Source organism: Vigna unguiculata, chromosome 8 (genome assembly GCF_004118075.2).
Source record: "Vigna unguiculata cultivar IT97K-499-35 chromosome 8, ASM411807v1, whole genome shotgun sequence".
NCBI classification, from domain to species: domain Eukaryota; kingdom Viridiplantae; phylum Streptophyta; class Magnoliopsida; order Fabales; family Fabaceae; genus Vigna; species Vigna unguiculata.
In genome coordinates, this window is record NC_040286.1 from 30,955,417 (window position 1) to 30,971,317 (window position 15,901).

Genomic DNA, 15,901 nt, shown 5'->3' on the forward strand with positions numbered 1-15,901 from the left:
CAAATTCGAGGTTAGAACTACTAAATTATAAAACACGTAATTTAAATAATACTAGATTATAATTGCCACCAATTATAAAACATAATGCTAATCTGCATTATATGGGATTTGACTCTTCTTAAAACTACTAAATATTTTCCGATTTTAAATAAGATATCGATCAAATAATAATTTTATCTTTTACTCATTTAAATATTGACCCGTAATGAGCTAGATTTACCAGCTATCACTTATTCATGATGCATGCAATTAGAAAACTCATTTTAATCATTGATTTTATGACCATTTTCTACCATAAAGTTAAAAAAGGCTCATGCAGACAAGCAGCTCATAATAAGCATAAAAATTTAGAAAGCATCAGAATGCTTGTTTGAATTAAAAAAAAAATACAACACAAACTAATTCTGCCATTATTGACAAAACACGTAAATTGTCTTCTAAAATATAAAGTAGTATAGAATAGGAAAATGAAATAGAACATCAATAAACACTGAAAGTTAGGCTCAAAACTCGAGACATCTCAAAACAAGGGTAAGAGCAAGTTTGTGTCACATTATTAGGTGCGTAAACAAGTGCAAGGCAACAAACTTGAAGCTTATCCAATCAGCTCTTGCAAGAGCTCAGTACCTGTGATGAAGCTTCTCCTTTTCCAGGTAGTTCTGAACATACCTGCATCCATCCAAAACCATATTAGACATACAACTTAACCAGCATCAGAGAGATGGATGATCAATCAAATCTACTCAGCTTATGGAGAGGTGAATCAAGAGGTTGAACTTGTCACCATAAGATGCACTTAGAGATTCATGACAGGATATATTATAGAGTAAATTATACTAACTACTCTTTGAATTTTGTCAAATTACATACATACATTGTTTGCTTATTCTAGCAATACATTCACATCCCTTAATTGTTTAAAAACATTATCTGTCACCACGATTACATTACACTAACTTTCCGCAATTGTTTTAAAAACATTACACTAAACACTTATTATTAGAGAAGTTAACGTAAGCAGAAAGTGTATTTCACGAAATTTTACATATGATTAGCGTAATTTTCCATATTATAGACCAACTAATACACCATTAATTTTCTCATCTTCCAATCCACCTCTCCATAGAATTACTGGCTATTTTAAGTCCAATACCAAATAAAAAATGAAGTTAAATTTTGTTTACTCATAACTTTTAATCGGAAGATATTGCAGAATGGTTGCTGAGGGTAACATCAGATTGAGGGAAGGGAATATAATGCAGTGGAATAAAAAGACATACATTAATTTTAAAATAGGATGAATTGGAATGAACCTATTCATTCCACCCAAACCCTTTTTTTCTTAGTTTCTTTTCATGGGAGGTGATGTACAAAATATTTTGCATAACTGCATTGCAAAATATAGTAACATATAGCACCAACGTTGTTAAGATTACAATCTTCCTCAAAAGATCACATAATATTGCACGGAACACTTCCGTGCGGGAGCTTCAATTCAATTATTCCCCAAAGACTCAGATTTAAACTATACCAACGCCAAGCATGCTTATCTAATCACTGAAACAGGGGGTTTAAATCTACACACCCGGCCATTTAAGAGGCAGGACTGAGCAACCAATAAAAATAAGTTGGCTGGTTATTGACCTATTGCGAGTGATGTGAATAAATTTCAGTTTGAAAGCACTATGCACCAATTGATAAATATGGGAAAAATAGAGAGAAAATATATTACATTCCTACTAGAAATCATAAGATAGCTTATATAAAGGACCATCAATATCTTCTGAATGATTTCTTGTATTAAGGACCAGAATGAGTTTTATGCCCCCTCCCTTTCAAGGGTGCCTAGTCTTCGGGCTATCTCTCCTCCCATACCACATTTGTCACGGAGTCCTGTCGGGGACTTAGCTGGTGATCCAGGCAAGAGTATTTGTTCTGCTCAAGTCAATAATTGTCTCTTTCAATCCTCAACCTGAGTAGGGATGTCAAAAAAAATCCATACTCGTGGGTATCTGTTGATAAAATCCAGAATGGGTATGAAATGGTGAATGGATACCCGGATAACAGATGGGTTTTTTAATACCCGTATACTAACGAGGCAGATAAGGATATCATAGTATATATACCCGTGAATACCCGTACTTACCATACTCTAAGTCAAATCAAAAAACAAATCATGATTGAAATATTAATACATAGATTTTGAATGAGTTTTTTTTTTCAATTGGTTTTAAAAAGTTGCCATTTTTTTTAAGTTGTCATTCAACCCTATTTAAATGGACTATTTGGATTTTGTTTGAAATTTATGAATGTTAAGTATTATATTTTATTTAAATTTATGGTTAAAATATGTTAAATAATTTAATGTTTATTTTGTAAATATTCACATGTATCCGTAAATATTATATTTTTATATGGATACCTGCATAACATATAACATATACATGCAAGGATATGGAGACAGGTATGACCTGCATATATTTATCCAACAGATAGATACCCTACTCAGCCCCATTGAATTCACTGAGCCTGAGTGTATATCACTAACTCGTAAAACCATGTTTACCCAAATGGAGTTTCCAAAGCAGAAACAATCAGACTAAGTTGCTGGTGGTGAATAGGGCTTCCTCAAGGCTCTCTGCCCTGCATCCAAGTGACTGAATTGTGGGTGGGTGGCTGAATGTTATCAACTAACATGTACGGACCAAGGCCAAGGAGTACTAGACATTGACAATCTTTAACCCTCAGAAAGCACTACAAAGCCTTGATTGCGTGTTTAGTGGATGTGTTGGCCGTGACTTCTAGTTTTACTTGTCTTATATTCATGACGGATACTATTATAACCATGATTAGATTATAAATTGAGGTTAATTAAATTTGAGTCACAAAATCTTTAGGTTATGTGCTTATACTATTCCTCTCCTCCCAATTTCAATACCACCAACCCTAAGCACATCACCAACAAATTCAGTGTTTGTCGAAACAGATTCGTTCCTTTTTCCCTGACAAATAAGAACATATCACCTTCTTCCAGCAAGGTTCCAGACCCATTCCGGTCCAAACCAACGTTTGACTGTTCATCGTCATTCGACCGAATTCACAACGATGAACAAGTAATACATAGCCATGGTGTAAAACATAGAAAAAAGGAAATCCTAACACAGATAGAGAGGTAGAGAGAATTACTGCGGGTACCGACAAGGGGACCGAGTAATTCCGGTCCAAAACCAACAAGTTTAACCGTTCACCATCACTCGATTGAATTCACAACGATAAACAAATAATACATAATCATGGCGTAAAAAAAAGGAAACCCTAACAGAGAGAGAGTGAGGGAGTTACGCGTAGGTGCCGACGAGGGGACCGAGCAAGAGAGTGGCGTTGATCCAATTCTCGGAGACCTTGTGATGAATCTTGGTGGGCAAGTCCTTCCAGAGACCCGTCATTATCTTCTGCTGGAAAGGGGAGAGAGCGTAGATCACTGATTTCACCGGCACAATCTGTTTCCCCATCTTCTCAACTACCGCACAACCACGCTACACAGATCAATGAATGTGAATCTGAAACGAAATGAAAGAAACAAAATGTGAACCTAATTTTTAGATTGAGTTCACTCTCGTGTTGGGTTTGTAATTGGATTGGATCTTCTCTTTACCAGTCCAGTCCAATAAGACTGCGTACCACTATTTTCCGCCTCAAACTCTCCACACATCTAGAAAATGGTGGAACAAGTGTCATACATTTCTTTCCTCATTTCTAATTTAATTTAACTTAATTTAGTTTAATTGTTTATAGGTTATTTATAAAAAAACATTAATTAAAATATTCTGCGAGGATGATAAATATTTAGGCTTTCATTTGGTTTATTAATTGATTAGTGAAATACATGCACAGTTGATTTTTTTTTACAAGAAAAAATAATAAAATTATATTATAATTATAAAAATTAATTTGATTTTTTTATTTTATTATCGATTATGCTTTGTTTTAGATATTTTTTTAATCATGATAGTTATTTAAATTTAAGAAGATACTATGATACAATCCTATACACTGAATTTGAATTCTCAAAAGTCACGACACCGATAAATTAGAGAAGAATGCGGATGTTAATCTTTGATAAGAACACGAGGCCTAAGCCAAGAAAAAAAGAATCTCTCTTTAATAAAACAAATTCAATATATGACTAAAGGTGTCTACATTGTTTTTGGTACATAAAAACATAAACTAATTTATAAAAGAAAGCTCAAAGCCCAAAAACATAGAACATAACTAATTTCTAAGAGGAAACCCAAAATCTAAAAACATAAACTAATTTTCTTAAAAACTATCATTCAAATGTGCTTCAAGCCATGATCTTCATATTTTTCAAGTCTATGATCTTTATATTCTTCGAATCTCATATTGTTTGTAGCATCAGGAGCCTTGAATAGTTTTGATCTTTCAATCTCTTGTTCATTGTCCTTATCATAAGTGATTTAAATTGTAAAGGTTCATCTAAGTTCGTCTTGTATGGAATCTTGAGATAGTCTGTAAATGTTAGAAAAAAATAATCAAATTTAAAAATAAATCACTTAAAAAATAAAACTAGTAAAATAATTATTTTAATCTAAAAAATAGTTAAAAGATAAAATTAGAAACAGAATATACACACACAGAAAATTCTCTTTGTGTAATAATACAAATGTTGAATTAAACAAGTTCCTTTTGATTGATTTTTCAACAAATTATCATTTTTGTATGTGGTATTAAAGTAGTATAAATAGTGAAGGATTCCAAATTTATTATTGTAATTTAGCTTCATTTTAATTCAGAAAGATTATTATTAGAATGCTTGTTTCAAATTATAGAAAAGTAATGTTTTCCTTAGAGGTAATTTACTTTTATTGTTCTAGCTTTTGTAAAAAAAAAATACTATTAAAAAAATCAATAATAATATTATCAACTCATTATTTAAATTAAATATACATTTTATCATTTGATTACTTTTAGAAAGAAGAAAACGAAAATATTTACTTAACCCATGCGGTTTACTCGAGTATCGCACTAGTAACTTATAACAGAAGGTATTCCATTCAATTATTGTTCTTATTTTCAAAATCACAGTTTCGTGTATGAAACAACTAAAACAGAATAAATTCAATAGAGAATGCTGTCATAGTCAGGGACAACGAAAAGTATACTAAAATAATGATGATACATCAACTCACCTTAATTATTGATCTTATTTAGTTATAAAGCAGACCGTAAGCTCATTTTATAATGATTGGATAAAGAAATTACTATCAATGGTGGGAATGGTATTAAGCTCTATCTTTTAAAGAAGATCTTGAATAAAATGATAAAGTGAACTGCCATTAATTCGTTGATATTTTTATTACGTGTGCCTGTTAATTTACATAATTTAAAATAAAACAAAAAATAGAAATTTAAAAGGATTAAAATCTGTATATTATGTTGACTAAACAAAACAAATATATGATAATATTGTAGTTTAAAACACGAATATTTCTATCATTACTTTTTTGAGAAGATGTGGTCTGGCATAAGGCTGAAGAATGTGGTGGTGGGTAGAGATATGAAGGCCCCACGATGGACTTGTAGAAATCTAGAATAGTTCCACTTTACAAAGACATGCGTTAATAAGTCAAGCCAAAACAGGATTAGTTTGGCTCAGTATTGCTACAGACAACACAGTCCACATCTACTGCATTAACCTCAGAGACCCCACCAACACTACGCACTATCCTTAACAAAACACTGTTATTATGCTCAGAAGAATACATACTCTCGTAGCAACTCTTCTTTCCATGCAATCATGAACCAACAATAATAGTAATGATAATGATCAGTTTATAACTCCCAAGAGAGTTGTGTTTATAGACATTGCAGATATACATATACTAATCAATCGGTCAAAATACATAATAATGAAGTTTTCCTAGTTTTACAAGTCTATTGATGCAATTGATTGTGACTTAATATGTACCCTGGTTTTGTTTCAATCTTTTTGTGAAGTTTTCTGGTTGCTGCTTCACAGAATTTACATGCAGGAGCTGACATCAAATGACACATTTTGGAAATGTAGACACACTATTGGTCTGTTTTGGCCCGTTTCATTTCATTGGAGGTGAATGTGGAGGGACTGCCACTGAGTTGAGGACTCTCTTCTCTAAAATTGGAATTCAGCATAGCAAGTTCTCTCAGTTGTTGCCTTTTGTACAGGTCCTGTGACTCATCCTGCACATCAAATGGAGGAGAATAAGAAGTATTTCTATACAGCACAGCAATTTACACTTAATCACACTTTGGTAAGTGATCTTCAGCTTGACTCATGGAACATTTTTGCTGCAAAGAAAACCCACTTTTCTACATGTTTCTCTCTGTATGGTACAGCTAATTTATTAGCATATAAACACTTCTAGTGGATTGATTACATTAAGTGATGTGCAGATCATAATAGTAACTAAACAACAGAACTTTGCGGAAGGAAATAGGTTTTTTTAGATAACCTGAAACTTCTTTTCTTATATTTAAATCTGAGCAATAGTTGCTACTGCAATAAATGATAACAATGTAGTATAATTGATAACTCCTTGCATAAAATAAATGTCTAGGGAGAAAAGTAGAGACAGAATATCTAATTGGTAAGTAAAATTCTGAGTTCAGCATCAAAGTTAAACAATGAAGAGATACCATGGGTTTAAGTAGCTCTTCTATGATCTCCTGTGCTTGCCTCAGCCTTATATCAACAATATTTACAGGTAATTCAGCCTCAATCAAAATGTGCAGAGGCTCATTTAAGTGCTCATAGCCTGGCCTTCCCCTTAGCAACTCTTCCTTTATATTATAAAAAGGTAGAACAGTTACAATTAAAACAATGTGAGTAGTGAGAAAATCACACCAAAAGAAACTATCAACAAGTTGAAAGGAAAAGCAACTGTAATGGAAACAACTAGAAAAACTTTAAAAGAGATGACACCTTATCTAGTTCTTTTATTGAACCTTTCCCTCTGATATATACTCGGCAACCTGTGGTAGCCTCCACTCGCTTCAGTGAATTGCCCCTAGGACCAAGAAGCCGTCCCACAATATTGAACTGAAATTTAACTAAGCTTAGTGACTCAATGCTGAGTAGAACACCACAAAACTAACAGAACATGGTATGAACCTGCATAAGGTTGCAGGAAAATGCATTAAAACGTTCTACACTTCTTCTTACATTTGGATAGTTATCATTAGCAATATCCAGGCGCAATATCCTCTTCACAATGTTAGCGCTTGGTACACCTGATGCTGCTTGCCAATCCACGTTTAGTCCCTGAACTCCAGCTAAACCCTGATGTAAGATTGAACATAACCTCTTAGAAATTGAAATGACCAGGCTAAAGAGAGAAAAAAGAAGAAAGGATAGATAAAATGGAAGAGGGATCGTGATACACGATGGAAAGAAATCAAATTGTAGCTGCTCTGTTTCAACTGATACGGATTAAGGAACCAACGCAAATTTCATAAATAATGACAAAATTCATGTCGTAAATTAACAATTACAAAAGTTTCAGCTGTTAGATGAACTCACATGCCTCCTTACACAAGAGAGATCATAGATAGTGCATAGGTTCACCTTCCTTGTACTGAAATTAAACATTTTACTAAAAGAATGCGGCAGTAAGACCACTTGGTTATAAAGGATTAAATACCTTGTCATGAACAAAAGAATCCAAAAGCTTTAAAGTCTTAAAGAAAGGGTGAAAACAAATCAATATTTTGGTATAGTATTTGTAACTATTGTCACCTATACATCATCGACAAACAGATAAAAGAATCTAAGTACCTGAAGTTGTGATAGGCTTAGAGATATATTTTCTTTACAATTCAACAAGGTTAACAATGACATAAGAAAAAATAGGAACTAAACATGACAGAGTACCGGAGGATGATCTATAAAACAGAAGAACAAAACAGAAAATTCAAATACTTACTTCATGTGACATGCTGTTCCAACCTGTAAAATTTGGTTGTATGTCTAAAGAAGGCATAAGGTTGGGTTTGGGGCTTCCAAACTGCACTCTATCATAGTCACTGAACCCTTGGTTCTGCATCAGTCCATTCTTTCCAGAAACCCTTAAAATCTCTGTCATTGAAGTAACATTGAATATAAGAATGAGAACATAGAATAAGACCTTACAAATGTAAGCTTTAAAATATGAACACGAAGGAGTAGTACCGTACTGGCAAACACATATTCAAACCGTGATGATGAAAACAAAAATTCTGTAGCAAGCATTAATAGTAAAACTAAGGGGTTAAAGTTTGCTCTAATCATTCAAAAGAATACGCCTAATTTATTACTTTTACTATAGTGGGGTGTTCTCAATTCAACTAAGCATTTTGTTCATTGTTTGAAACATAATAGAGATAATTATATAGACGCATGTTACTGCGGGGAGTAACGTGATTTGGAACAACATAAGGATTTTGTTTCCTCTCGTCATTGCTTTTATGTTATCCGAAACTCACCACCTAAGAAGATTGATTCCTTTTTGGTAAATTTATATACAGATAAGAGACTATAGAATCATGTTGAAGTTTGCTATGGTCACAGATATAGGAGACCAATCTGTCTTCAAGTGATATGTATTTTGTTCAACAATATAGACCGGTAATTCCCTTAACAACTATTAGTCATAACAGAGCTAAGTATCAACCAGTAAATTGATATAACAACATAGACTTTGACAATTCAATGCAATTTGAAGGAGATACAAAAGGAAAATGAGACACTAATCCATGTAACGATAAAACTGGGTTTTTAAAGATTAGGCCAAATTCATCTGAAAGAAGAGGTCAGATGCAATCAATGGAACAACAAAAAGAAGAAATTCTCAACAACAGAAACATTGGAAGGTTTTAAGAAACAGCCTATGATCGCAATTTTGGTCGCAACATCAAGGTAATTTACCAAATTGCAACCGCAATTACGACCGCATCACCCAAATTTGATTGGTATATTCCCACAATATCAAGGATCGCAACAAAATCGTAATCACAACCTCAATTTAAAATCATATGACACAGAGATTCAGCGTAATCAACCTTGATTTAAGAGCCTGGTACATAAGGGTAGGACTTGCATGAAAGGTCCAAGCTTCTGATGTTCTGCCAGCAGCTCCGTTAAGTACTGACTATAAACACGTGAATAAGAACATGCATCCAGAAGTTAATCGAAGAGCTCATTCCAGATATATGCGTATGCATATAACATAGGTACCTAAAAAATCAAAAAGCTTCACAACAAATAACAGAAGAAGAATCACCGTTCAATTCATATACCTTTCAACATCAAAACCGCTTCTCATGTTTATGTTTGGTGAATTGGCCCTTGCTGTTGAAGGTGAGGAAATCTGATTATACAAACCAGACATCAATTCTTGAAGAATAAGGGCTGCAATATTACACAGAAAGACTAAAGAAAATTCAAGGCAGTAAGAGAGAATAAAGGGTTGATTGAGATGGGATTTGGCCTCATAGATCCTATTGGAAAAACACAGAACCACCTCACTTATTTATGTTTGAAAGAGAAGATAGTAATGGAAGAAGGAAAGGTACAAAAACCAGAAATATACATGGAGGGCCACCTTCTGTTGCTCAGTAGTAAAAGCAAGAGTTAAAGGGTTTCTCTCAATCCATCTATCTATCCCTCTCAGGGTGTGTTTTAATTGTTGTGTTGTTGACTTCTGTTGCATTTGCAGCGTTGGATCATTGGACAGTTTTTTTCTCAAATGAATGATAAATAGATACACTTGATTTCAATAATAATTTCTGATCATGAAAAACTTTACATCAATAACCTATTTACTTCTATGAAAAAAATGATCCTTTTCTAAAGAACCCTTTTAAGAATGAGTAAATTTTGAATCAAGTGATGTGGGGTAGTAAAAAAAGATATGAAAGGACTTGAATCTTCACTACATTTTGGAAGAGCAAAAGGCAAAAAGAGGTGTTTGCTTGGGTGATGTGACTCTGAGAGTTGTGAGGTGGAGAATGGTAATTAAAATGGCAAAGCAATGATTGAAATGGTGAAGCATTCATGCACGCACGCTCCAATAAGGGTGCGTGGAGATGGATTAGGTTCAACCATTAACAAAGAAGAAGCTAGCAAAGATAGCAGAGTAGGGTTACCTATGTGGGTCAATGGCACCAGATCATGATCACCTCTGCCATTTCAAACCAATCACCTCATGTTTCACGCTTCTTCTATACTTACTATGTAACGTAGCATAAATAATATTATTATTTTCTTACCATTTTATTTTTCTTATAATAATATTTATTCACAAATTTTAATGATAATTTGCCTGTCCATAATGCAGTGAGGATTAGGAGGGTAAAAAGGAGAAAAAGCTGGTACTAACTTGACAGCTTAATTGCTATTATTAATTAATTGCTAAAATCAACTTGTATGCATTTGTTTGAAATATCATACCATAAATGTTATGCCATTTGTTTTTATTCAACCTTCTACCCATTTCTTGTCTTACTCGAACCAACCCTACCGACCTACTAGTACAATTTTATTTTTCTTCATACTTTATAGCCTTTGGAAATCAATCAAGAAAAGAAAAAATAAAAAAAAAAAAATATATATATATATATATATATATATTATGTAATTTTATAATACAATGATTATTTAATTTTTAAATTTGTTTTGGCATCATGAATTAAATTAAATTGATTGTCAAGTACACGTGATGAGAGAATAGGAGAGATATTTTCATTCATTCTATTTTCCTCTTCACATCATGTATGATACATATTTTATTTTATGAATCTACATATAATATACTAAGTATTCTTAATTGAATGTGTTGTTATCTAGGATTATGTTATGAATTAAATTAAATGTGAAGAAGGCATGGTTATAAACGTCTTTTCTTTGTTTTCATTATCGTGTTGATTAGGATACATATTTTAAGAATTAAATGTTAATAATTATGTTTCGATGAGCCATACAGTAAAGGTAGCTACCACTGGGTTCTAATTTCTAAGGACTGTGAGATGTGCTTGCAGCAGAAAATGAATGAATGAACGTGCATGCTAGGCCAGGGTCAGCGACGATAACTCCGAGTCATTTGCTTCGTACACCCCATCATTACCAAGTACATCCCATCTTAAAATTTTAAAAAATAATGATATTTTGATGTATTTTTTTTAATCACTTTTAATTTATAATATTCACTTTTTAATTATTTGTTTATTAATAATATGATGTGATAATTTAAAGATAATTAGAATAATAAATTAAAAGTGAATTAACAAAATAAATCAAAATATTATTATTCTAATAAAACTTGATTAACTAAAATATTTTTTTACTAAATCAGATCACGGCTTGCATCATGATCACTATCATCATAGCCCATGTTATAAAAGAAGAAGAGAAGAAAAACCATTTATGCAAAAAAGAGATAAAGCATGTGTGGTAGTTTAACTGATATGGAGATTGTGGATGAAAACAGGTCGGGTCAGACACGGATAGTGTTTATTTGTAATCTAATTACCAAAAAAAGATTATATTCGTTACTCGCTCATTTACATGTGGATACCTCTTTAAAATATATATGCGGATTTTTTTTTAAAACATGTGAATACCGTATACTTGTGAATATTTAAAAAATATATATTTTATAATTTTTTTAAATAAAATTTAACAAATATAAAATATAATATAAATTTATTTTTTTAAATTAAATCTAATATAATAAAATATAAATTAAATTTTAATTTTAATTTTTTGCAGACAACAAATATTTGCGGATATGTGTAGTATGATATCCACACCCGACCTGTTGATAGACGGATATTAAAATGCCTATAGGTATTAATTATCTGTCACAGATTTTATTCGCGGATACCCGTAGACACAGATATTTTTGTCATTCCTAACGAAGATAGGTATTATGACGAGGATAAAAATGAGGACGGAACAAACATATACATCCCTATATGTGGGTAGGTGAGTGAGTTGTACGTAATAAAATATTAGTAACACAGTTCAATTTTATTATAAATAATTTAATTTTTTTAATTTAATATAGCTCAATTAATTATAGTTTTGCATAGTTTAGTTATTAATAACTATTATTATACTATACGTGAATTCCATACGATATCTCATCCCAACTCCCAATATTATCCAAAACACATGTTCTTAAAAACTTTTTATTTGATATAATACTTGCAGGAACTTCACATGGATATCGTCAGGCCATTGGTAGGAAGTGAACAATATTTATCAATTTATCTACAATGGCTCGCATGACATCATGTCTCTAAATTGTACGAGGAAGATTGGTAAAAAAATTCATAGAAATGTTGCCTCATTTCTACATTAAAATATCAAACTAGAGTAACATGTTGCTTGACCTTTTTAAAGTGTGCAACTTATGTGATCTTATCTCCCTTTTACATCGATACTCATTTCTAAAAGCCTCCAACAACTCATTCCCTCTAGTCATCATACTAGATTTTTGTAGTCTTGTTGCTTAGAACATCAACAACAACATTCACCTTATTTAAATGATAATTCAATTAAAAATCATAATATTTCAGAAATCTTATCAATCTCTATTGTTTCATATTTAACTTCTTTTCATCAAACAAATACATATCATGTTTTTGTTTATTTAATCCATAAATATTATAAAAGTATCAATTATCCAAAGCAAAACTATATATTTATAACTCGTTTATGACAACAAAAATTTATTAGAATATTTTTAAAATCATATTCAAAAATTTAATTAAATAAGAGGATTATAACCTTCAAAATTTATCGTAAATGATAATCCCTTTTATAAACCATTGCAATGAAAGTTTACTTGTAATTAACTAAAACTTATTTGTAATATAACCTATACTATGTTTGTATTCTCGTCCAGTAAAACAATATTCCAATAATTTTATAGTTTCATTTTAAATTTTCTATTCATATTCTAAATACTTAAAATTTAAGTAAAATATTTTGAGTTTGTAGATTTCTGGAATTGATGGACTATTAATAATTACTATTAATTGTATGTATGTTTCAATTAATATAAATGTAACTATTAATATATTAACCTTTTCTTAATAGAAAACTTCAACACACCACTTATTTTATCCTTTCACATATATTTTCCTTTTTACTTTTACCGTTAAACCAACCTTTTATCTTTTATTCGTAAAATTGTTAGTAAAGAGTGAAAATTGCATATAATAATTTCGATTAAATAGAGATACAGGAGTAATATTAGTTTTTAATATTAAATTTCCTATTTATATTAGCTTATTTTTTTATTCTTACAGGTTCAGAAATATATTAAATTCTAATTCTAGATTTGGTTCTTCAGTTCTTAAAAATTAAAGAATTTAGTTGAAAATTAATATGTATCTAATTGCTTTTAAAAGAACTACTATAAATAAGTATATATAATTACTCATTTACGTAAGATATTAATAATATGTATCATAATTAACTTTAATACACGTTATTCTTATATGGTATTTAATAATATGTTAACATTTAACATTAACAATATATTAATGGTATTGATTAATTTTTAAGAGATTAAATTAAAAAAATTGTAATTTCACTTTTTTTCTAAAATGATTGTTGATCCTAATCAAGTAGTTGCAGTGTGATAAATGCACAATCCTCAAATCTTGGAGTTTCTACTTATGATGACCCTTACGTGCATGTACATTAGGTACATGAACTCATTTCTTCCCTAATCTCTAGTCAGTCGTTAATTAGTAATTAGAGCCTTTGATTACACCATCGTAACTTTTTATATTCTATGACTTCCTAAGGCATAGTAAAAACAATAGCATAATTTTTGGAAGTTTCGTGATAATAGATAATATCAATTTAAAATATATAAATGAGTAAAATTATCATTTTATAAATTGATTTTGTAAAATTAATTTAAATTTAAAATCTATTTTTTAACACATACTTATATATAAAAGAAACAAAAGATTATGTTATATTTTATGCTTTAAAGTATATAAGTAGTAAATAACTACCTGTTGTTTATCTAACAAAACCGTTTACACTAACAATCTCATGTCATATTTCAAACTTTAGAATTGGATACGAAATTCATATATTTAAGCTAACATTATATATTAGAGATAAAATAAAATAAAATCTCACATTTCAATTTAAGTCAATAAATCAAATGAGTTGAAACCATTATAATGAAATGAACATCTGAAATTAATTGTGTCCGTTTCTTTATTAAAATAATAAGCAACTACCCATTTCATGTAAGATTTAAAAAAAAAAGTTTAATTCAAATTTCATCTATAAACCGCCAAACATATCAATATGAAATGTATAATTTTACATTTCGAGAATTGAAACTAACATTTTAAGACATATTAATTTGAATTAATACCGAACAAAAAATGTATAATTCCGAAAGAGAAGAAACAAAAATGCATTAAATCTAAGCAAAATACTCATGTTCTATCATTGGTTGCGTTCGAGTCCCAAATGCAAATGGTACTTTGATGTCACCAATAGAAGTCATATCCAAAATTTCATTGCTTTCGTCCTCACGATCCAATTCTTGTACCTTCGATGATCCTTTTTTGTGTATCATCACTCCAACAACCAATAATCCCAAAATAATCACCAACAACAAAATCCCACCAATCCGCAACACAAATTTCATCTTTTTCGAATTCTTCTCACCAATTTCAACTTTCCCACAATCATAAGGTTCTGGTGATGGGGCATTTGACTCCACAGCTATGGAAAAGTGCCCTTGTTGCATTGTTGAACACACATTCCCAGGTAATAGGATATCAAAGTGCATAGAACCATGCAAATCAAAGCACACACACTTGGCTAATGCACCCATTGGTACTGGTTTCACATCAGAAAAATGAACCAAAATTGGCTTATCAAAAGTCTTTATATCCAATTCAGATAAACCTGAAGCAAATAAATTCTCACCACTATAGGCCAAGAGGCCCAAAACAGGAGTCAAATATGAAAAACCAGGTAAAGGATAAAATGTATCAGACCAATTTCCCAAGTTCTGGTACACCAACACAAGCCTTTCCACATAGGGTTTCTCAAAAACCCCAATTGGAATCTTAAATTCTTTGTAGCTGGGAACACCTCTGTTCCTCAAACTACCACTCTTGAGCCTCATTGCTGAAACTTTTACCCCTGTTAGGTTGGTGGGAACCTTAACATCATAAGACACCCCAGTTCTTGGACTGAAAAGAGTCTTAAAGGCCAAATCTTGAAGATGAACATCCAATAAATGAGGTGACACAACATCATAAGGTAGGAGTTGAGCACTTGAGAGTGATACATAAAGGAAAAATGTCAAGAAGAGTAGCACAAACAAATTATTAGTTTTGACCCTCATCAAGATCTCATTCGTTTGATCAAAATCAACCCCAAATTCACTGAGAATTTTTGTTTGTTGCACTACACAAACACTTTTATGCAGAGACCACGTAAAGAATGTCACGAAAATTTCTCAGATCTTCGTTTGTCCAAAAAAAAACAAAATCTTCAACGTTATCTTTTGTGACATATCACATGTTAATGATTGAAAAAGGTCAATCTAATTTTTTAAAAAGAAAAGATGCAGATAAAGAGAAAACATGCTTCAAAATAAGGAATCAGATGTTCTAGTCAATGGACTAGTTAGTTCGCAATTCGAGTGAAGGATTCAAGCTCAAATCTTCAAAATTCTAGTGAGATAAGTTTGGTGTTTAAAATGTAAAGGAGATAAGTTTAAAGAAAAAAAACCTTTGACTATGATTTCTCTTTGTTAGTTGAAAATTGGGGAAGAGAAGTAGAGAAAGAGAGAGAGAGAGGGAAGAAAATGTA

The 15,901-nt window shown here is 31.3% G+C and overlaps 3 protein-coding genes across 5 annotated transcripts; all 3 read right to left on the reverse strand.

The window, feature by feature from the left end:
- Nucleotides 1-328: 328 nt before the first annotated feature.
- Nucleotides 329-3,699, reverse strand: LOC114195234 (cytochrome b-c1 complex subunit 8-like). Its single transcript, XM_028085632.1, has 2 exons — nucleotides 3,343-3,699; nucleotides 329-669 (listed from the first exon to the last, which is right to left on the reverse strand). The coding sequence occupies exons 1-2, from the start codon at nucleotides 3,510-3,512 to the stop codon at nucleotides 621-623; spliced, it is 219 nt and encodes a 72-aa protein (XP_027941433.1). The 5' UTR covers nucleotides 3,513-3,699; the 3' UTR covers nucleotides 329-620.
- Nucleotides 3,700-5,749: 2,050 nt separating this feature from the next.
- On the reverse strand, nucleotides 5,750-10,107 carry LOC114194327 (KH domain-containing protein At3g08620-like). Of its 3 annotated transcripts, none has more exons than XM_028084477.1 (8): nucleotides 9,973-10,107; nucleotides 9,334-9,404; nucleotides 9,097-9,185; nucleotides 7,983-8,134; nucleotides 7,223-7,339; nucleotides 6,983-7,099; nucleotides 6,697-6,840; nucleotides 5,750-6,240 (listed from the first exon to the last, which is right to left on the reverse strand). In XM_028084477.1, the coding sequence occupies exons 1-8, from the start codon at nucleotides 10,090-10,092 to the stop codon at nucleotides 6,094-6,096; spliced, it is 957 nt and encodes a 318-aa protein (XP_027940278.1). In that variant the 5' UTR covers nucleotides 10,093-10,107; the 3' UTR covers nucleotides 5,750-6,093. The 3 variants fall into 3 exon arrangements, with proteins under 3 accessions (XP_027940278.1, XP_027940279.1, XP_027940277.1); XM_028084478.1 differs by lacking the exon at nucleotides 9,973-10,107 and adding an exon at nucleotides 9,639-9,926; XM_028084476.1 differs by lacking the exon at nucleotides 9,973-10,107 and adding an exon at nucleotides 9,627-9,901.
- A 4,388-nt stretch (nucleotides 10,108-14,495) lies between these two features.
- On the reverse strand, nucleotides 14,496-15,431 carry LOC114195101. The gene has a single exon (XM_028085495.1). It carries the CDS (start codon nucleotides 15,429-15,431, stop codon nucleotides 14,496-14,498), a length of 936 nt encoding a protein of 311 aa, XP_027941296.1.
- Between the last annotated feature and the right edge of the window lie 470 nt (nucleotides 15,432-15,901).